The 21,300-nt window shown below is 49.5% G+C and overlaps 3 gene segments (V, D, J or C); all 3 read right to left on the bottom strand.

Moving 5' to 3' along the window:
* Nucleotides 1–1,485: 1,485 nt before the first annotated feature.
* LOC129087237 (immunoglobulin lambda variable 8-61-like) lies at nucleotides 1,486–1,983 on the bottom strand. The segment is given in 2 exon segments: nucleotides 1,486–1,820; nucleotides 1,904–1,983. Coding segments are annotated over 2 exon segments (384 nt in total).
* Nucleotides 1,984–10,469: 8,486 nt separating this feature from the next.
* On the bottom strand, nucleotides 10,470–11,015 carry LOC129087236 (immunoglobulin lambda variable 5-39-like). The segment is given in 2 exon segments: nucleotides 10,470–10,840; nucleotides 10,954–11,015. Coding segments are annotated over 2 exon segments (417 nt in total).
* Nucleotides 11,016–18,642: 7,627 nt separating this feature from the next.
* LOC129087235 (immunoglobulin lambda variable 5-45-like) lies at nucleotides 18,643–19,186 on the bottom strand. The segment is given in 2 exon segments: nucleotides 18,643–19,013; nucleotides 19,127–19,186. Coding segments are annotated over 2 exon segments (417 nt in total).
* Nucleotides 19,187–21,300: the final 2,114 nt, after the last annotated feature.

Below are 21,300 nucleotides of genomic sequence, written 5' to 3'. Positions count from 1 at the left end.
AGAATAGATGACCTATAGTATTTTATAAAATAGGTAGTAAATCAAAATTATCTAGAAAGCTGTTTAAAAATCTAAATATTTCTGTGAGGTTCAAAATGTATTCTCAGAAAACATGTGTTAATGGTAGTTTCTTCCACATTCTGTCTGTAGTTAGAAGTCAAATCACAGTTTCCAGTAATGACCTCAGATTGTGAGGAGGTCGTGAGCACCAAGAAGCAGATGGAAAAGAGGCTGAAGCCCTGAGAGTTAGTAACCTCTGACCTAGGTCACAAGGTCAGAGACCTGCCTGGGAGCCCTGAGGACCAAGGTTTGCTGCTCCCTGGGCAGGAGAAGGGGTCATGGACCCAGGCTCATCAAGAGCTTCCCAGGGGCAGTGACACAGGAACGCCCTGGGGATGTCCTGCCCCTGATGGCCCACAGCCCCGCCCACACCCTGGGGTGACGGAAACCTTCAGTTGCAGCTGAGAGGAGAGGGGACACGGTCAGGGCCTGCGGGCTCAGGAAAACCCCTGACAGTCATGAAGTCACAAGTCATGGAGGGCCCCTATGGGCACAGTGTCCAAGGTCAGGGTGAAGTGCCTGGGACCATGGGCATGTTGAAATGTAACACAAGATTCGCACTTATGACATGAGTCTGTGGGTGACCATGACTGTCTTGGTCGTCATTTGTAGTTACCGACACAGTATTGTGAGATAATAGAGAATATGTATTGGTCTCAGCCTTATGACTTTGAAGTATCATGGGTGACCGGCGTTATTTTTGTTCTAATGAGGTGATTCTGGGTGGGCTCCTGGGTGAGAACTGGTCATTCAAAAGACAAAGGCACGATTAGGAGCGTGGAATTTTCAGACTTGCTCTCCCTTTCATTGAGGAGGGAGGAGGGCTCAGGTGGAGTCAGCAAATTCATTGAAACCAAGGGAGGGACCATGGGAGCTTTTGAGATACAGCCAAGAAGTGTGCAAAAGCGGGGGACATTCTTCTTGCGATGGGCACCTAAGTGTGGGCAGTCCTGTGGGACGGGGTCCTTCAGCTGCGGACCTGACACTGTCGCCAGGCAAATCGCGTTAGAACTGAGTTATGTTGTGGGACATCCAGCAGGTGCCACAGAGAATTGCTTGTTGTGAAGAACCCCACTCCCATTTGGTGACCAGATGTGTCAGAAATGAAGGGTTCTGTATGACTACAAAGCAATACACAACAGTGGAAAAAACCTGAGATATTTACTTTAAAATATTTATTCTTGTTAAAACACTACTGACACTGGGCGTGGGGGTGGTGGTCAGTCAACTCTATCAGCCATCAGCACGAGTGATCCTGGGACACCTTGTGCCCTCACTCATCACTGTGTGTTACTCTTTCCTTCTTTCACGGACATTTCTAACTGCAGAGGAGTCTCCTTACAGAGGCCTCCACAGAAGCTTTTCACTTCGGTGAGGCTCAGAGCCGGAACCTCTGGGCCCAGGGGTTTTTGTCTCACTTCCTCGTCATCTGAGCCACTGTGAGATATTGTAGCTGCTCCCACTGCCATGCTCTGTAACACAGTAATAGTCGGCCTCGTCCTCAGGCTGGGCCCCCGTGATGGTGAGGGCGGCCTTGTTCCCAGAGATGGACCCGGAGAAGCGCTCAGGGACCCCAGAGGGCCGGGTGTTTGTGTGGTAGATGAGCGTGCGGGGAGCCTTGCCTGGGGTCTGCTGGTGCCAGCTGGGGTAGTTGCCAGTAGAGACTGACCCAGAGCTCAGGCCACAGGTGAATGTGACCGTCCCTCCTGAAGACACTGACAGTGATGGCTCCTGGGTCACCACAATCTGAGAACTGGACCCTGAAATAAAATCAGACACATCAGGAATGAGGAAGGAAGGCAGAAGCTCCCTTCCAAAGCCGCTCTCTAGAATGTCCATGAACCTGGGCAGAGACTGAGGAGGAGCAGGAGGAGGAGAGGAGTCCAGGTCATGGTGCAAACGTTTCAAGGACACTGTGGTCCCACAGCTGACACGCGGCACTCTGATGGCTCTTTTATCTCCCTCAGCTCCTGGGAGGAAGGGTTTGTATTTGGGTCATGCGTGATGCAAATCTCAGTTCCTTATCACCCCCGCCCTCAGTTTCGTGTGTCCTCAGCCCAGGGCCAGCTCTGCCGTCAGGAGAACGGCTGCTGTGCCTGTCAGCTCTGAGCTGGTCCCTTGGGAGGAAGCACCTGCTGTAAAAGACAACTGCAGCCAGTCAGTCAGCTTGCTGCATTTGCAGTCATTGAATCGGAATTTACTGCAGGCCTTGTTCACCTCAAGTGGGTCCGCAGCGCCCCCTGGTGACGTCCTCAGAAATAAAAGCAATAGTGTGAGTTATTCAGAGCTAATGTCCCATTTCTTTCAAATATGTTTTAATCTTTGAACATTCCACTTTATTTTCCAGGTATCACCGCAGTCATTGCTCTTCTGTCTTTGTGAACACTTGTTGGTACTTTTTTCTCACCAGTGTCTGGAATTCGATCTAAATGTGAGTTTGTTCTTCAGCCCACCTAGGGAGGTTTTTCGTCTATCTGGTGTCATTTTTATTTTGATCATCTTCCTTCTACTTGAATTTATAATGTATAAATTTTTAAGATTATCTCCTTTTACACTCGTTCCCGGAGTGACCATAAATTTTTTTTTTGTCAAGGTGATTATATGATTGTCAATAAAATTCATACGACATAGTTTCCAAATCTCAGTCATCTTGTGACTGAAAGCAGGTCCATCTGCCTGTTACTATAAAGCCAATAATCCAGATGCAGGCACTTTTAGGGACACATGGCTACCCTGAAATGAAATGAGTGCATGTTCCTGGTGGGGGTGGGGAAAGAGAGTGTGACAATGCTTCTTTATTAAGCTGGGATTATATTGTCTCAGGCTTGGGAAGGACGAGGCACCCTTTCAAACTAACCAATCAACTTCCCAATCTTTTCTGGGGTGGCACAGGTCCTGCGCCTAACCAATCCATTCCCTCCATCTCCCAGGGTTCTGTGTCCTGTGTCCAATCCAATCCTTGTCCCAGGATGGACACTCCTCCATATGGTTCTATCCATATGGAGGAGTGTCCATATGGATGCATCAGTAGGAACCATCTTAGTTCCTACTGAGCATGCCTCAAAGTAGAAGCAACCCCTCCGTGCCATATTGGCCTCCACTGGGCATGAATCCAGCAGAGGAATTTCTTCTGCTGTTTGTATTCCTCCTTGGGTAATGACCCGTAACGATCCTTCCTGCCCACTTTGTGGACTGAGAGGTCCCCTGGAGAGTGTGTGAAGCTGTAGCTTTCGAGCAAAGCTGGCCCACTGTCTCATCTCCACAGCCCATTACGTCCAACAATGTCTGATTCCATTTGCTCCCTTCCTTTAGTAACATCTGGTTACCAATGCTAACATAAGTAACATCCAAACTATATCACTTCTCAAGTAAAACAGTATTTGTGGTTTTATAGAATCTATTTATATTCCTCTGAATCTAAATTCCTTTCTATTTTTCTAATACAAATATATCTATTGCTAAAAGCTGTTAAATATACAACATTTTAATTTTGAACTGTATGTAATCTTTATATTATTTGCTAATGACTGTAGTGAAAAATAAACATAGTGTAATCATACCACATACAGAGACTTACAATATAAAAAACACCAAGTTGATTTATAGCTCATGATATGCAGCCACTAGAGATTTTAGAGTTCAGGTCTGTATTGATACTAGGTGTTCCTTTGTGAATGTTCATGAATTGGACACCCTATGAAAATGAAAAAAAATTTGCTTCTCTGGTAATCTGTAAAATATTCAGAGAGCTAATTCTTATTAGATTTAAGGGATCTTCCAAATGGATTCTGAATTATTCTTTTTAAAGTCAACACTAGAGACAAGGCCTTTGTGTACACACCTGTTAACAGGCATCATGACTGGTTTTGTCACTGTTGATGAATAGCCCCTTCAGCTAGAACCAGCAAGACCTCACCCCACTGTGCGAGGGGAACTCCAGGGGATGGTGCCTCCTGCTCAGGCTGTACGTGGCGTAGATCCCACGCCAGCTGAGAACAGGGACAGCTCAGCCACAGAGTCACCGCCCAGGCTGCTCACGGCTGCACGCTTCCCGCCTCCTCCGTGACCCGCGCTAGATCTGCACACGGAACACGCCGTGCACGTCAAGGTGAGGTCTGTGGTGAGTGTCCTTTTGCATTTGCTCATGTTTTTAAGGTCATGTGGAGTCTCTACCATGTTTACAGCTGTCTGCTTAGGTGGCTTTATGATAGAATTTGGGTTTCTTCTTTAATCAAATGACTTGATTGTCTTTGTCAAGATTTCTCCTCCGTTTCTGACTACATAGATTTTCCCCTTCTTATTTTATGACAATCTGAATATTTTAGTGATATTTAAACGTGTATGTAAAGGTTTTAGGGAAAGGGAGACTTATCCCCACTCCAGACCCACTGAAGCAGAACCCACATTCCGCAAGACCCCCAGCAGGTGCCTGTGCAGATTAAAGTTGGAGGCGCTCTGGCCTCACACAGATGCGAAGGCCCTGCTGGGCTTCTGTTGAGAAGGGTTTGCCCTGCTCAGTCTCTCCTCTTCCCGTGACTGTGTCCAGCAAACTCACTTCCTGTTCCCCCCTGGTGAGCACCTCACCTCCGGACAGATGTCCCCCAGGCTTCCCACTGAGAACGGCTGGCATCTCCCCCTTACTCACAGGACACAAAGAAGTGACCAGAAGTATGTTGATAATAACACAATGAACTCTGCATAATGACACTGGCCAACATTGGGAACAATATAATAGCCATAATTTGTATTAGTTCCTGCAATCAAAATAATTACGAACAATCATTATATGTTTGCATATTTTCAAGAAGGGGAAACTTTATATTAATCATAAATAAATATAGTAATTTGAAAAAAAGTAGGAATATAAGCTCAGATATGACAATGACTGGAAAAACTAAGAAAGGAATTATGAAAACATGTGGAGACTGGGGAATATGGTTATGTCAATAGTTTGATGTATTAGTTTCCTGGAGATGCCATATCCGGTACCACAGACTGGGTGGATCATGCTCCTGGAGGAGAGAAGTCCACAGTATGAGTGGCGGGGCTTGTCCCACTGATACCTGCAGGGGATCCTTCCTTGACCCTCCACAGCTAAAGGAAGTTCTCCTGAAATGTCTGGGATTCCTTGGCCTGCAGCTACATGACTCCGATCTCTGCCCCCACCTTCATACGGAGACCTCCTTGTGAGTCCCTGTCTCCATGTGGCCGTCGTCTTATGTGGAACCTAGTGATATTAGATTAGGAGGCCACCCTACCCCAACATGGCCTAATTGCAGATGTAACCACTTATATCTGCAAAGATAATATTTTTGAATAAAAACACACTCTGAAGTGCTGGGTGTTCAGATCTCAAACATCTTTGATTACACAATGTAACAGCCAGCATTAGGGAAAAATAACCCTCCCCAAAACCTTACATTGTAAAAATATTTTAAATGTAGTACATAAAATTGCATTGTGGAAATATATTTCAATAAAGCAAACTTTACTAATATACAAAAAGAGGGTGTTTCTTAATTACTCTTAGAGGACAAAGGCATCATTGGAAATGACCCTCCTTTGTCATTTCCAAGTGTCGGGGAATGTGTCAGACTTCAGCCCTTAGTTCTGATGCAGAGGCTACAGATCTTCCTGGACTATACAGTAATTGGTTTCTACTATCCGGGACATGTTTGACAGGTTCTGCACCACCTGTCCCCCCACAGTGGCCTGTGGAATGGGCGAGGTGGGTGAGGATGACAGGCCGTGGGGAAGCTCAGGCCTCCTCGTGGGGTCTCCCTGTGGGGACCCCGCTTCAATCTCTGGTTATCTGTACTGGGGACAGGGGACCCTCGGATGAGGTGGCCTCAAGCTGCCTAGGACACAGATATGAGCAAGATGAGGTCCCTAGAAAATAGGATGAAATGGGCAGAGCCAAAAGCAATGTGGTGAGGGACCAGGACAAGGCCATCAGGGGCACCGGGGTGACAGGTGCAGGTCTCAGGCATCCACGTGGGCATCTTGGGCAAAGTCCAGGAGCAGCGGAGCGTTTTCTCACCTGTCTGGCTGCCACTCACCCCTCTCTGAATCAGTCCTGCTAGACGACTGCAATGGAGAAACCAGGGGCCTTGCACGACCCGTGGAAATGTCCGTTGTCCAAGCACGTGAGGAAATGTTCTCTCACTGATTTCTGGTTTGTAAGGTGCCTGGTCTCAGAACTTCTGCTCCGTGTCAGTCAGGACGCTCTGGGTAAAGCTGGGCAACAAAACACAGCTCATAGACAGACAGCAAGCAGGCAGCAATGGGCCAGGGTGCAGGGCCTTTCCCAGCTGCCCTGATAACAGGACCCCCGTTACACTCATGTCACTGCTGTTTCCTGGTGGTGCAGATGATGCCTCCTGGAGGTTCTCACCCTGAGGATGCTGGGTAAGCTTGACACCTGGAACAACGGAGAGCCCTGAAAACTGCAGAGTCCAGAACAATCTGCACTCAGAGAGGAGAGGGGTGTGTGTTTGGAAAAGACTGCATGTCCAGCACACCCTCAGGGAGCCTTTGCCTCAGGGTCCAGGCGCGAGGCCTCTGCCGTCTGACATCCTCTCCATCCCTGAGGGTGGTTCTCCAGGCAAACCCACCCTTGAGGCTGGTTCTCTGTCAGAGCCTTCAAGGCCTGGATCCTGGCGCTAAAGAAGACCAGGGTGTGAAAGGCCACTTCCCTGGGACCGGGATGAATTTGAGGCTGAAAGGATGCACTTGGTGCAGATTAGCTCTGGGCAGAACTTCCCTTCATCGGAAGTGCTGGTCCTGTGGGGGCGGGACATCTGTGCACGGTCCTCCCGCAGGCACAGCGTCCTCAGCCGTGGGGGCGTCAGGTCTCAGGGAACGTGGGACAGGGGTGAGCACACAGCCCCTTCTTCCTGCCCTGACACCTCTGCCAGGCCCCACAGTGCCCTGTGGCCCCAGGTGCCTCCCTGTGGGGGTGACCCAGACAGAGTGGTAACTTTTATTTTATATAAATAACACATCATGGGACTTCACTAATGTCACAAAATTGTGTGTGGCTGAGTTAGTCTGATGTTCTTCAGAAACACATTCTCAAGAGGAGGGAGAAATGTTCGCATCTTGGGAAATATGCAGCCAAACCTTCCTGTTTCTATGACATCAAGACTGACTTGGTGCAGGGACTCAGTGTTTCTGAAGGATGAGTGATACATTCTCCCACGGCTTCTATGTGCCAGGACTCAGAAGTGGATGGGCACCTTTTTTAAAGAAAAAGAGCAATACTTATATTATCATATTACAGAGAATGGCTGTATGTGGTGAAGGATGGAGACGAAATTGGGAGATGCAGTACTAGAAAATTAAGAAGTGAATTTAGGCAGGTCTAATAATGTTAACCATCCTCCCTAGAGACAGAGCCCTGGAGAATGAAAACTACAGAAACAGGTTGTCCTTCCTTCCTTTTTTTTTTTTAAACTCACATGGACATGGAGTTAAGTCCTGAAGAGACAGAGGGAAAGAGGAGGGGTGAGGGAGCAGCAGCGGAGGAGAGGGGAGGAGGGACGGTGTGCGGGGCCAGGTCAGTGAGCAGCTGCAGGACCTGGGTTCCTTTACGTGTGTCGGCTGCTCCAGGGAGAGAGGAAACTGTGTCTGTGACCAGGCTGAGTATTGGCTGTCACTGTGGGCGCATCATTAGCAACACAATATTGACATTCTAAGGCATAAGATTTGCAGGTGAAAATGACTGTCTTTTCATCCTTTTTTCTTTAAATCCTCACCCAAAGACATGCTTCTTGTTTTAGAACAAGCGGAAGGAAGGAGACAGGGAGTGAGACAGAGAGAAACATCAATGGGGACAGAAAAACCGATTGGTTGCCTGTGGCACATGCCCTGACCAGGGACTGAACCCACAACCTACACGTGACCCAGACCAGGAATGGCCCTGAGATCCTTAGGGTTACTGGACAGCACTCCAACCAATGTGGCCACACCAGCCAGGGCAAACATGACTGGCTTGCTCACCGTTTGCAGCTGCAGACACAGTGTTCATTGGTTGCCTTACTCCTACCCTGTGGGCATGGGCAGTGGGGCTCCATCACCTCGCTGATGTGGGATCCTGGAACGCCCTGTGCGCCCTGACTGAGGCACTCCTTCCTGTTGAGGAACACGGCCCAGGGAGGAGTCCGCCCTGCAGGCAGCTGCACAGATTTCTCCATGAAAGAAACTCAGAGACAAGGTCTGTGGGCTCAGGGGATTTTGTCTCACTTCCTCGTCATCTGAACCACTGTGAGTAACGGTAGTTGCTCCCACTCCCATGCCATGTAGCACAGTAATAATCGGCCTCGTCCTCAGGCTCCAGCCCAGAGATGGTCAGGAGCCCTGCATTGGCCGAGGCGTCTTTGGAGCCAGAGAAGCGGCTGGGGACCCCGGAGCCCTGGTACTTGTCTGAGTCTGATTTAAATCTCAGGAGAAACCGGGGAAGGCTCCCTGGCTTCTGCTGGTACCAGTATATATGGTAGCCCTCAACAACAGAGCCGCTGCTGAGGGTGCAGGTGAGTCTGGCTGTTGCTCCGGAAGATGCAGAGAGGGAGGGCGGCTGGGTCAGCACAGGCTGCGAGAGGGAACCTGCAACTATTTGATGCAACTCACCAACAAAGGCACCTGAGTCTGGATTTGTGTTTTTCAGAATACCTGAAAGTACACGGATCAATGACTTAAAATATGAAATTACAAATATGAGACTAAACAGAACTCATTTCTTATCTATTAGACAATATAGTACACAAAAAGGCTGAGTTTCCACTACTTTGTAATTTTACATTTAATATTAATATCATGTGCATTGAAAATAAACTGCATTTCTATATTGTAGAAGAACGTAGTTCAGAGATATTGATAAAAATAACATGTTTTGAAATAAAAAGTTTCAATCTATCTAAATCCAATTTCAATACCCACCTCTGGGCTCCAGCTTGATCAGGAGTCGGATTACCACTGTCACATGACTCAATACAACCTAATGCCACCGAGGACCCCTATTACACGGGGAAGTCAGTTTCTCCTGTGCAGCACGAACAGTGTGTCCCGTCACCCTGTGGTCTCTGGGTGCTTTCCTGGGAGCAGACAATCCCGGGAAACCAGGTCACAGATGCTAGAATTCTATTTCCTTGTCATTCTAACAGGCATCTCGGAGGAGTATTTTTGAAATGGGTTACATGGTGATTCTCTTTGCATTAGGAAGACCAGTAAGGAAAGAGGACCTTTTGTTGACCCCACTTTGACAGACCCAGGTGAGACATGAGGGCCCCTGGTTGACAGCACAACTGACAGCAGAAGCTAAAACCTGAGCTGGTGCTTGTCACAGCCAGGGGCAGGGCAGCGAAGGGTCACCAGAGAGAGCGGGGCAGATGTTGACCTGACTTCCCCATGTAATGGGAGTCCTCGGTGGCATTAGGTTGTAGTGAGTCATGTGACAGTAGTAATCAGTCTCCTGATCAAGCTGGAGCCCAGAGGTGGGCAAGGAGGTCGTGAGCACCAACAAGGAGCCAAAGAGGTGGGCTGAACCACTGAGGGCCAGCGACCTCTGTCTAGGGTCACAAGGTCAGAGACCTGCCTGGGAGCCCTGAGGACCAAGGTTTGCTGCTCCCTGGGCAGGAGAAGGGGTCATGGACCCAGGCTCATCAAGAGCTTCCCAGGGGCAGTGACACAGGAACGCCCTGGGGATGTCCTGCCCCTGATGGCCCACAGCCCCGCCCACACCCTGGGGTGACGGAAACCTTCTGTTGCATCTGAGAGGAGAGGGGACATAGTCTGGGCCTCTGGGCTCCGTAAACCCACTCACAAGTGTCCCCATGGGCCTGGGTGGTGGCAGCTGCAGGAGCATCTCAGCCACGGCCCCACTTCACCCACGGCCCCTGCGGCAGGGTCAACACTTTCCCAGCTACTGTGGAGCCTCCCCCACCACCCTGTGGCCCACGGAGAGATTTGTGCACCTCAGGCCCTGCATTTCCCCACGGAGAACCACCCCTCCTCGACTTCACATCTGAAGACTCAGGTCCCCAGCAAGGTTCCCAGCTTAGCTCTGCTCCTGGGTTCCTCCTGCGCCTGAGTCTTCACCCAGCGTCTCACATCTGAATTTATAGCCCCTGAACACGGTGCTCCTGGGTCATTAAATATCCGCAAGTACATTTTCTTATTTCAAGGGAAATAAAGTAGTTCCACAGGCTCTGGTTTTATTGCACGTGTATAACAGGCAGCACTTCTGTGTCATAATGAGTAATTTGTTTTGCTTTGTTTTGTTTTTCTGAGACTTGAGAACCTGAATAGAATATTGAAAGTGCTCTCATGATGAAATAAATGGTGCTTCCAAGTGTGGTTTGCATTTAGACAAGTTATTTTATAACGTTGAATTGTTGTGAACCAAAGCTCTGTTAGGCTGAGGTTTCTGTCCCACTTCCCCATCTGGGTGTGTCACTGTGAGAAGCATTATTGTGCCAGACTGCACAGTAATAGTCGGCCTCGTCCTCGGTCTGCAGCCCAGAGATGGTCAGGAGCCCTGCATTGGCCGAGGTGTCTTTGGACCCGGAGAAGCGGCTGGGGACCCCGGAGCCCTGGTGCTTGTTTGAGTCTGATTTAAATTCCAGCAGATACCGGGGAGGGTTCCCTGGCTTCTGCTGGAACCAGCCAATATAGTAGCCACCAACATTGATGTCACTGCTGAAGGTGCAGGTGAGTCTGGCTGTTGCTCCGGGAGATGCAGAGAGGGAGGGCGGCTGGGTCAGCACAGGCTGCGAGAGGGAACCTGCAAACACAGACATACTGGGTACTTGCTCAAAAAACTCTACCATTCTAAGAATCCTGAGCAAGAGGGAGGTGACATTGGGGGATGCCCAGGGTCCCCGGGCCTGTCCCTACCTGTGCAGTGAGAGAGGAGCACGAGGAGGAGAGGAGTCCAGGCCATGGTGCCCGCAGCCCCTGAGCCCGCAGTGGGGCTGGGCTGCCCAGGCCTCCTTTTCTTCCCCACCCTCTGCCGGGGGAGGGGCCGTCCATGCAAATGTGGGTCCATCCAGGGGTTGCCCAGCCCCTCCCTGAGCCCTGGTGCTGGAGCTCAGCTCACAGTCCTGAATGAAGAAGGTGGGGTTCTGCCTCACCCCTTGAGAGAGCCCTGGGGGGAAGCACCCACTGGACCCTTCACAGGTGGGCTCAGGGGACTCTACAAGCTCAGAGTGGGAACAGCTGCTGATCCTCATCAGGAAGCACTAGCAGGGCCTCAGACCCAGGCTCCATTGAGTGAATGGTCCTCAGTGAGCAGCTGTGCAGGTGACTCAGGACAGTCTTACAGCGCCACTTGCTGGTCGTAGGTCTACAGATCCCCAGGACCCAGTGCACTGGAGGCCCAGCTGCTTTGTGCTTCTCATGAGAACACTGTTTCTAGTCACCCATCCATGTACTCATTCCTAAAGATCAACCTAATATGTGATGCAACCATTCCCATTGTGGGTATTAATCTGACTCAGAGGAAAACCCTAAGTCAAACAGGTCCATGAACACCCATGTCCGTGGCAGTAGTATTTGTAACAGCCAAGATACGGAAAGAACTTAAATGTTCATCAATCGATGAATACATATATATGAATATTATCCACTTCTAAAAATAGATAGACTTTTATGGAAATGAGCTAAGTGACATAAATCTGACAGAGGATGACAAATGCCATATGATTGCACTTTTAGGTGAAATTTAGAAATTGAGAGAAGACTAGAATACCTTGTAAATACGTAATAAATCAAAATTATCGAGAAAGCTCTTAAAAACCTAAATATTCCTGTGAGGTTCAAAATGTATCCTCAGAACACATATGTTAATGGTACTTCCTTCCGCCTTCTGGCTGTAGTTTGAAGTCACATCACAGTCTTCAGTAATGACCTGAGATTGAAAATCTGTGTCTGAGTTTCCTGGATTTGTGAGTGGCAATTTGGGAGAGACTGTGTCCTGGAATGTTAACTTGATTGAATATGTAACAGAAACTCTTGGGAATAATGTCATAATGATACAGGTATAGATTCTACTCAACCTTAATATTGATAAAAGTCCCCCCTGGGAGCTTCTAAAAACACAGATTCTTGCAAGAACACAAGTCTCTTGACTCAGTGGGACAACTTTGGGAGTTCTGGCAAGCTTTCAACAGTGCTCCCCTTTCAATGCTAAAGGAAATATTCAGGGGTCTGCAGGGTGAAATCCATGAAGTAGGTGTGTGTTTCCTGATTTCCTGGCTGGGGCTGCAGTGCTGGGGCCGACCACCAGGGGCAGGCTCTGCCGCTGTGCTCAATAATGGAGAAACCTGGAGCAGGGGAGGGACAAGCAGAGTCATTCTCAGCTTCCAAGCAACATGCACATTTATTTTGAGCCTCCATGTCCACAAAGCAAGATGCTCAGATGCAGGAGTGGTTTCGAGACTCTCTCACTCTTGGGCTACTTTCTTAAAATACCCACCCTGGATGGAGGCCCTGCTAGGACTGGAGGTGGGGCTGACATCCCTGCCCCCAGAGGCTCCCCGCCTGGAGAGGCAGGTGGAAAATAACAGGAAAGCAAAACTATGTGGAAAGAAGAGCACGTGCTGTAGGGAAGGAGATAAAGCAGGTCCTAGAGGGAAGGCAGGACAGGTACAACAGGTGTCTATAGCCCCACACACATGAGGACACCCTAGGAAGTAGGTGCTAGAAAGCCCCAGTGGTCAGACTGGGAGGCTAGGGAGCCTTGAGAAGGACAACTTGTTTAGGGCCCTGTTGCTGGTGAGGAGGATGGGGATGATGTCAGCTTGGCGACCCCGGGGCAGGGGTGGGCCTGTGGACAGTCGGGGGGATGCTGGGTATGGGGAGGGGTGCGCGGTGAGCAGTCAGCAGGCAGAGGGGCCCTTGGGGAGCTCTAGTTGGAGGACGAAGCCCATGTAGGGGACCCAGGCAGGGACCTCTCTTCCTGGTGATGGAGCAAAACAGAACTTGGACCCTGGTGTCCAGGCAGCCACATTCGAGAGAAGTTTCTATTCAGTTCATTTAGTTGGAGACACTCCAGAGATAACGTGTTACCTTGTTTTGTTCACAGTGTGTGAGGCACTCGTCTCAGGAAATCACGCAATGACAGCGACCTTGGACTTACAGGTGTCGGGTCAGCCCTCACCCCAGACGCCTCCGACTCTTTCCCAGAGGGACCCAAGGGTAACCCAGAGAGGCCTAGGGCGGCCCAGGTCCGGCTAGGCCACCATCCTGATTTCACCTGGGCAGCCCTATGTCCCCTCCCTCTTTCAGTGTGGAGGGTGAGGGGTTCACGTGGCCGGGCCCACACCCACCGCCAGCAAAGCAGACTGAGGGGGACCAGAGCCTGGCGAGGTGGTCACGTCCACACCCCAGTTCAAGGTTCGCTGGCAGGACATGGAGTGTGAAGCACCCGTGACCATGGTTTATCCTGAGCCCTGGAGGTGAATCTCCTGTCCCTGGGGTCAAATTCAAGGGAGACACAGGGCCTGGCCTGATGTGGGAGCAGAGAGTTAAATCGGTAGAAGGAGCCCCATGGACGGCCTAGGGGGCTCCCACACCTCTGGACCAGCTGCCTATCACTGTCATTGCAGAGCTGCCCTCGGGAAATGGGTGAGGAGATGATCGATGGGGACAACACTCCAACTCCCCTAGTGACCTGCACTGGGCCTCAGCACCCGTTAAAGCCGGCAGAGGGCAGGGGAAGTGTGGTCGTTGGGAGGCGGCGTCTCCAATTAAAAAAACAAAACAAAACAAAACAAAACAGGTGCCTGGGGAAGGCTTTCTGCCCTGTCTGCTCCCCAGGGCCCTGCCATGGTCTCCATGCAGTTCAGAATCTTCACCCTGCCCTGGGGCCCTGAGCTCGTCTCCCCTGGACTTGGCCTGAGAACCTGGAGCTTTCGAAGGCAGAGACTGACCGTGCGAGGTCGATGGGAAGTGCGCGTGCGCGGGAGCCAGCGGGGCGGGGCCGGGCCTGGGCACACAGAAAGTAAACCTGAGGGCTGGCGTGGGATCAGGAGCGAAGTCCGGCCTCAGACTATGCTTCTATCAATTGCAGGCAAAGCCAACGTCCATCCCACCAGCAGCTCTGGAGGCTGCGGGTGCACAGTGTGAATGGCGGGGCCATGCGCCCGCTCGCACCTGCAGGGGAGCCTTTGTTGCCCCTCCATTGGTAACGGAGGTTTCCCTGAAATGCCTGGGGTCCCTGGCTCCTAGCTGCATGACTCCAACCTCAGCCTCCACCTTTATCTTGTGACCTCCTTGTGTCTCCCTGTCTCCACATGGCCGTCTTCTGTCATGGACACCAGTCATGTTAGGTCATTGGACCACCTACAGTAATATGGCCTCATCTTAGTTCAGGAAATATTTTTCTATATCACCACACTCTGAAGTAATACGTGCTATGGTTTTTTAACACACATCCTTTAGTATGCAATTTAACAGCCATATTTGGGAAGAAGAATTCTTCCCAAAATTAGTATTTAAAAAAAAATTTTAAATACAATATACACAATTTCACTCAATTAGCATGATTCATGATCAAATAAAGTTGACAAATATTGAAGAGAGAGTTTCTTTCCTTAGGAGGAAATGAGTTTGACTTCCATCCTTATTTCTAATTCAGCAGTTACTGTTCCTCCTGGACTACAACGTAATTGTATTCTACTATTTCTAAATGAATTTCTTCCTATTTATTCACCAATTTCCTCCACTTTAGGACTCAGATGGTATTGAGATTTAACTCAGAACCTCTTCTTCTTCTCTGGGCGAGTCGCTAGCATTTACACTGAGGTGAAGCTCAGGTGTCTGGTTAAGTGATCCCCATACCTGGGATCATATAGGTGCCCACACACCCTGTGAAGCAGAGGGTTTCGTCCAGGTTCCCATCTGGGTCTCTAACAGTACTGATCCCCACTGTACACCAGCCAGCCATTGTCCTCAGCACCATCCTCAGGCTGGGCCCCTGAGAGAGGTGGGCAGCTTTGCCTCCAAGAATGGATCCTGAGAACCAGAGGTCCAGGAGTGTTTATTGCTTCTGTTGTCAATCAGTGTCCTGAGGGCCTGTGCAGCCTTCTGCTGGGGCCACGGTTGATAGTGACCTTTGGTGACAACTAAAGTGCTGGATCCATGGGTGAGAGTGACTGTCCCTTGTGAAGACACAGTCAGTGAAGGCTCCTGAGTCACCTCAGCCTGAGAATTGGACTCTGAGATAAAAACATGGACACATGTCAGGAAGGAAGAATAAAGGCAGAGGGATCCCTCCAAAGGCTGCTCTCTGGAGTGTCCATGGACCGGGGCAGAGGGTGAGGAGTGGGGGCAGGAGGAAGAGAGGCACCCAAGTCATGGCGGAGACTTTCCAAGATCCCCAGGCCTTAGGCTGTTGCTGGCCTCTGTGTGTCCCTTTATCTCCACCTCTGCTCCCTGGGTGAAGGGTGTTTGCTGGGGTATTATACAAATATGAGCCCACAGCACCATCTACCTGGACCCTCAGTCCAGTTTGAAGCTTTGCTCTCAGGAGGAGGCTGTAAGCTCTGAGTCTGTCCCTTCGGAGGAAGCACCAGCTGTCATCTCTATCTCAGGCCAGTGAGCATGGGTCAGGGCCTATTCAATTAGAACCATTTCTGTTCGTTTCAGGCCCTGAAGCTCTGAGGAGGTCCACAGCGCCCCCTGGTGACGTCCTCTAGAATATTCATGTTGGAGGCAACTTCAAAAGGAATGCTTGGCGTTTTTTGTGTTTAAATAAATAATAATAAATAAGTAAGTAAGTGAGCGAATGAGTAAGTAAATAAATAAACAAATTAATAAATAAGTTAAATGTTACCTAATATTGAATCCCTGTAGACAATTTATCTTTTCAATTGTATTTTTTGGTTTTACAATTTTCATTTGTTTTGTTTTCATGGCTTCTGTTTCAATTCTGAGTCTCATTTTCCATGTGTGCCAAAAACACTTGGAGTTTCTTAACAAATGGATATAATCATTGCTGCCTATAAATATCTGTCATATAATGTCCCCTGTGTCATATCTGTGTTACTGCCAGTAGATTCTTTTTTTCTCTGATTCTTTGTGTGACACCAGGTGTTTCTTCTTGGATTCTGAACATTTTGGAAAATACCTCAGGATCCTCTGGGTCCCATCTCCTCTCTTTTTAATCAGGTGCCTCTTGAGTTGAACTGCTCCAGGTCACGGGGTGCATGTCGAGTTGCCTCTGGCCCCAGCAAAGGTGGAGCCCTGACTCCACGCCAGTTGCTACCTTTCTGGACACAAGGAAACAGTGACTGTCACCAGCTCGTTCACATCAAGTGGGGTGTGAGGCAAGCCCCTTGCTGGCTGAGTGAGTTCCTGGGCTGCAGAGGGCGCAGGTGCTCAGCTTCCCACTGGGCCCTTCCCACTGGGTTGCCCTCCACACCAGAGCGGGTGGAAGGCAACCCAGTCCCAGCTCCCCTGCCTCCCACTTCTCTAGTGCCCTTAATGAAGGGTCGGATCAAGGTTCACTTCTCACTGGTCCCCACAGTCACCATCAGGGGGCGCACTGTGCAGATTAGCTCTTGTACCACATCATTTATAATCATTGCTGCAAAATGGGGTTGAACTTCAGGTCTCCACTGAGCTGCCACAATCACGGATGGGACCATGGGTCTTTCTTCTTAACTCTTTTGTCTGGTTATAGAAACAGGGAAAGCTTGGCCTCATGAATTATGCGAAAAACCGTTTCTTCCTCCTCTATTTTCTTTTTAAACATTGGTGCAAAATGTTTATTAATTCCTACTTAAATATTTGATGCAACTCACCAACAAAGGCACCTGAGTCTGGATTTGTGTTTTTCAGAATACCTGAAAGTACACGGATCAATGACTTAAAATATGAAATTACAAATATGAGACTAAACAGAACTCATTTCTTATCTATTAGACAATATAGTACACAAAAAAGCTGAGTTTCCACTACTTTGTAATTTTACATTTAATATTAATATCATGTGCATTGAAAATAAACTGCATTTCTATATTGTAGAAGAACGTAGTTCAGAGATATTGATAAAAATAACATGTTTTGAAATAAAAAGTTTCAATCTATCTAAATCCAATTTCAATACCCACCTCTGGGCTCCAGCTTGATCAGGAGTCGGATTACCACTGTCACATGACTCAATACAACCTAATGCCACCGAGGACCCCTATTACACGGGGAAGTCAGTTTCTCCTGTGCAGCACGAACAGTGCGTCCCGTCACCCTGTGGTCTCTGGGTGCTTTCCTGGGAGCAGACAATCCCGGGAAACCGGGTCACAGATGCTAGAATTCTATTTCCTTGTCATTCTAACAGGCATCTCGGAGGAGTATTTTTGAAATGGGTTACATGTTGATTCTCTTTGCATTAGGAAGACCAGTAAGGAAAGAGGACCTTTTGTTGACCCCACTTTGACAGACCCAGGTGAGACATGAGGGCCCCTGGTTGACAGCACAACTGACAGCAGAAGCTAAAACCTGAGCTGGTGCTTGTCACAGCCAGGGGCAGGGCAGCGAAGGGTCACCAGAGAGAGCGGGGCAGATGTTGACCTGACTTCCCCATGTAATGGGAGTCCTCGGTGGCATTAGGTTGTAGTGAGTCATGTGACAGTAGTAATCAGTCTCCTGATCAAGCTGGAGCCCAGAGGTGGGCAAGGAGGTCGTGAGCACCAACAAGGAGCCAAAGAGGTGGGCTGAACCACTGAGGGCCAGCGACCTCTGTCTTAGGTCACAAGGTCAGAGACCTGCCTGGGAGCCCTGAGGACCAAGGTTTGCTGCTCCCTGGGCAGGAGAAGGGGTCATGGACCCAGGCTCATCAAGAGCTTCCCAGGGGCAGTGACACAGGAACGCCCTGGGGATGTCCTGCCCCTGATGGCCCACAGCCCCGCCCACACCCTGGGGTGACAGAAACCTTCTGTTGCATCTGAGAGGAGAGGGGACATAGTCTGGGCCTCTGGGCTCGGTAAACCCACTCACAAGTGTCCCCATGGGCCTGGGTGGTGGCAGCTGCAGGAGCATCTCAGCCATGGCCCCACTTCACCCACGGCCCCTGCGGCAGGGTCAACACTTTCCCAGCTACTGTGGAGCCTCCCCCCTACCCTGTGGCCCACGGAGAGATTTGTGCACCTCAGGCCCTGCATTTCCCCACGGAGAACCACCCCTCCTCGACTTCACATCTGAAGACTCAGGTCCCCAGCAAGGTTCCCAGCTTAGCTCTGCTCCTGGGTTCCTCCTGCGCCTGAGTCTTCACCCAGCGTCTCACATCTGAATTTATAGCCCCTGAACACGGTGCTCCTGGGTCATTAAATATCCGCAAGTACATTTTCTTATTTCAAGGGAAATAAAGTAGTTCCACAGGCTCTGGTTTTATTGCACGTGTATAACAGGCAGCACTTCTGTGTCATAATGAGTAATTTGTTTTGCTTTGTTTTGTTTTTCTGAGACTTGAGAACCTGAATAGAATATTGAAAGTGCCCTCATGATGAAATAAATGGTGCTTCCAAGTGTGGTTTGCATTTAGACAAGTTATTTTATAACGTTGAATTGTTGTGAACCAAAGCTCTGTTAGGCTGAGGTTTCTGTCCCACTTCCCCATCTGGGTGTGTCACTGTGAGAAGCATTATTGTGCCAGACTGCACAGTAATAGTCGGCCTCGTCCTCGGTCTGCAGCCCAGAGATGGTCAGGAGCCCGGCATTGGCCGAGGCGTCTTTGGAGCCAGAGAAGCGGCTGGGGACCCCGGAGCCCTGGCACTTGTCTGAGTCTGATTTATACCACAGGAGAAACCTGGGAGGGCTCCCTGGCTTCTGCTGGTACCAGTATATATGGTAGCCCTCAACAACAGAGCCGCTGCTGAGGGTGCAGGTGAGTCTGGCTGTTGCTCCCAGAGATGCAGAGACGGAGGGCAGCTGGGTCACCACAGACTGCGAGAGGGAACCTGCAAACACACACATACTGGGTACTTGCTCGAGAAACTCTACCATTCTAAGAATCCTGAGCAAGAGGGAGGTGACATTGGGGGATGTCCAGGGTCCCCGGGCCTGTCCCTACCTGTGCAGTGAGAGAGGAGCACGAGGAGGAGAGGAGTCCAGGCCATGGTGCCCGCAGCCCCTGAGCCCGCAGTGGGGCTGGGCTGCCCAGGCCTCCTTTTCTTCCCCACCCTCTGCCGGGAGAGGGGCCGTCCATGCAAATGTGGGTCCACCCAGGGACTGCCCCGCCCCTCCCTCAGCCCTGGTGCTGGAGCTCAGCTCACACCCCAGACTGAGCGGAGTGGAGTTTGTCCTCACCCTTCTGTACTGCCCACAGGGGAAGCATCTGCCAGGCCACACAAAGGTTACTGCTCGGGAGGATATACCAGACCCCAGGAGACACTGCTGGTGAGTCCCCATCAAGGAGCACAGGGCCCAAGCTCCAGGCCCAGGCACCTTTGAGTGAAGTGTCCTCACTGAGCAGCTCTGTGGGCACCACAGTATAGTCCCACAGGGCCACCTGCTAGTCATGGCACCCATTTGTGCCCTGGACAAATATCCTGAGAGCCCTGCTTGTTTTCTTAGCTCAGCAGGTGACTGACTGTTCACACGTCCATGGGCTGGTTCCCAGAGACTGTGACTCTGGTTCACTGTACTAATAGTGTCTTTTCTCACTCCCAGGGGTTCCCTTAGGTGCAAGCATGTACATAACTGACAAATTAATGTGGTTTGTCTTCCAGTTTAGGTGTTGCAAAGTAAATGCACAGTGAACTTTTTGTCCAGCATTACAGGTGATGGGCAGTTGATCTGGTTTGAAAGATTCATAGGGGCTTCCCAAGGAAATGTTCTAGAAAGGGAGTTTTCCAGGAATACACTCAGTGGCATATTCTAAAAAGAACTATTCAGCAAACCTTTTAATACATGGGATGCATTTAAAGTTTTTATAGAGATACGATTTAATTTAGTACATAATTGGTAAAGAAGTAATGGGTTTGGTGGGCTTCACATTTACCAGTGGAGAATGTAGGCTGCCTCTTTATTTGAGACATTGCCTTAACAGTCTTATGTATGCAGTATTCTCCTATTCTGTGTCACCTATTTCTTGTCATAATTTTGGCTTACGTGTCCTAAAATTTGTTTATATTTCAAACAAAATGTTCCTGTAGCTTCTTACTCATTGTCTTATTTTATTAACAAGCTAAACGTGAGGTTGTAACGCGTTTGCAGGTGTGCTGACTGGGCCGTTGGAGGAAGGAATAATCTCTTCCCTCTGTGTCCATCCAGCTCTGCTTTAACTGTGCCCATGGTCCAATGGTCCCCACACCTCTAGACGCACAGAGACTCCTAGTAAATGGACCAGGATCACTTGCTCACCTGGGGCACTGAGGCCTCAAGGTAGTCAAGGGGGCTTTCTCATTCAGCTCCGGCGAGTCATCCCCTTCTCAAAACCCTCAGTGACTTCTCTCTGCTGTTTGCACGGAACCCCAGCTCCTTTGCTCCCTTGGGAGCCTCCGATGCCTGCCCCCTGCCACGCCCGGCTGGCAGCCCCACCTTTTGCTCTTCGACCGCAAACCTCCCGGCTTTTTTGTGTTGCTGGAAAACTATGGATTCCTGTGTTTACTGTGGTCTCCATCCAAGTCAAATACTCCTCCGTTGAGGAAAAATGGGCTTAAACTTCACATTGCATGTAGAGAGAACACAACTTTTGGCAACTACGAGTTTTTCTTAATGACAGGACATACGCATGCCATCACGCATAAAAAGAGAGAATTTATATATATTTACATATATATACATATATAATGTGCGAATTTTGAAGTTACACAAATGATACAGAATAGTTCACAAAACCACCTGTCTCCATCATCCCCTCCACACCAACGGTAGGAGTCCTCTCGTGGTTACTTCTGCCCTCCATAACGACAGCCCACCCTCTGCATGACTGAAAACACCCCCCCACACTCTATCCCTCTGTAATATGTGCACTAGCACGTACCTCAAACTCTTGCATCTGAAAGCAATGGATTCTCACTACTCTCACATAAATGTATGTGTGTTGTCACCCCCTGAATGGTTAGCTAATAGATCATGGTCCTGATCGAGAGGGTGAAGGAGGAACAGGGCTTCCTATGTTTAGAGCCGTGAGGTTCATGGATGACATGTTTGAGCAGAAGAAAGTCCAGGCCAGCACACATGTCCTTGGACAACCATTTATCGGCTTCCTCCACCCACGCCATAGGGCAGAATTGTGTCTTT

The sequence above is a fragment of the Pteronotus mesoamericanus genome, unplaced genomic scaffold (genome assembly GCF_021234165.1).
Source record: "Pteronotus mesoamericanus isolate MK-2021 breed Mesoamerican mustached bat unplaced genomic scaffold, CSHL_Meso_final scaffold_507, whole genome shotgun sequence".
NCBI classification, from domain to species: domain Eukaryota; kingdom Metazoa; phylum Chordata; class Mammalia; order Chiroptera; family Mormoopidae; genus Pteronotus; species Pteronotus mesoamericanus.
This window is presented reverse-complemented; position numbering and strand designations above follow the sequence as displayed.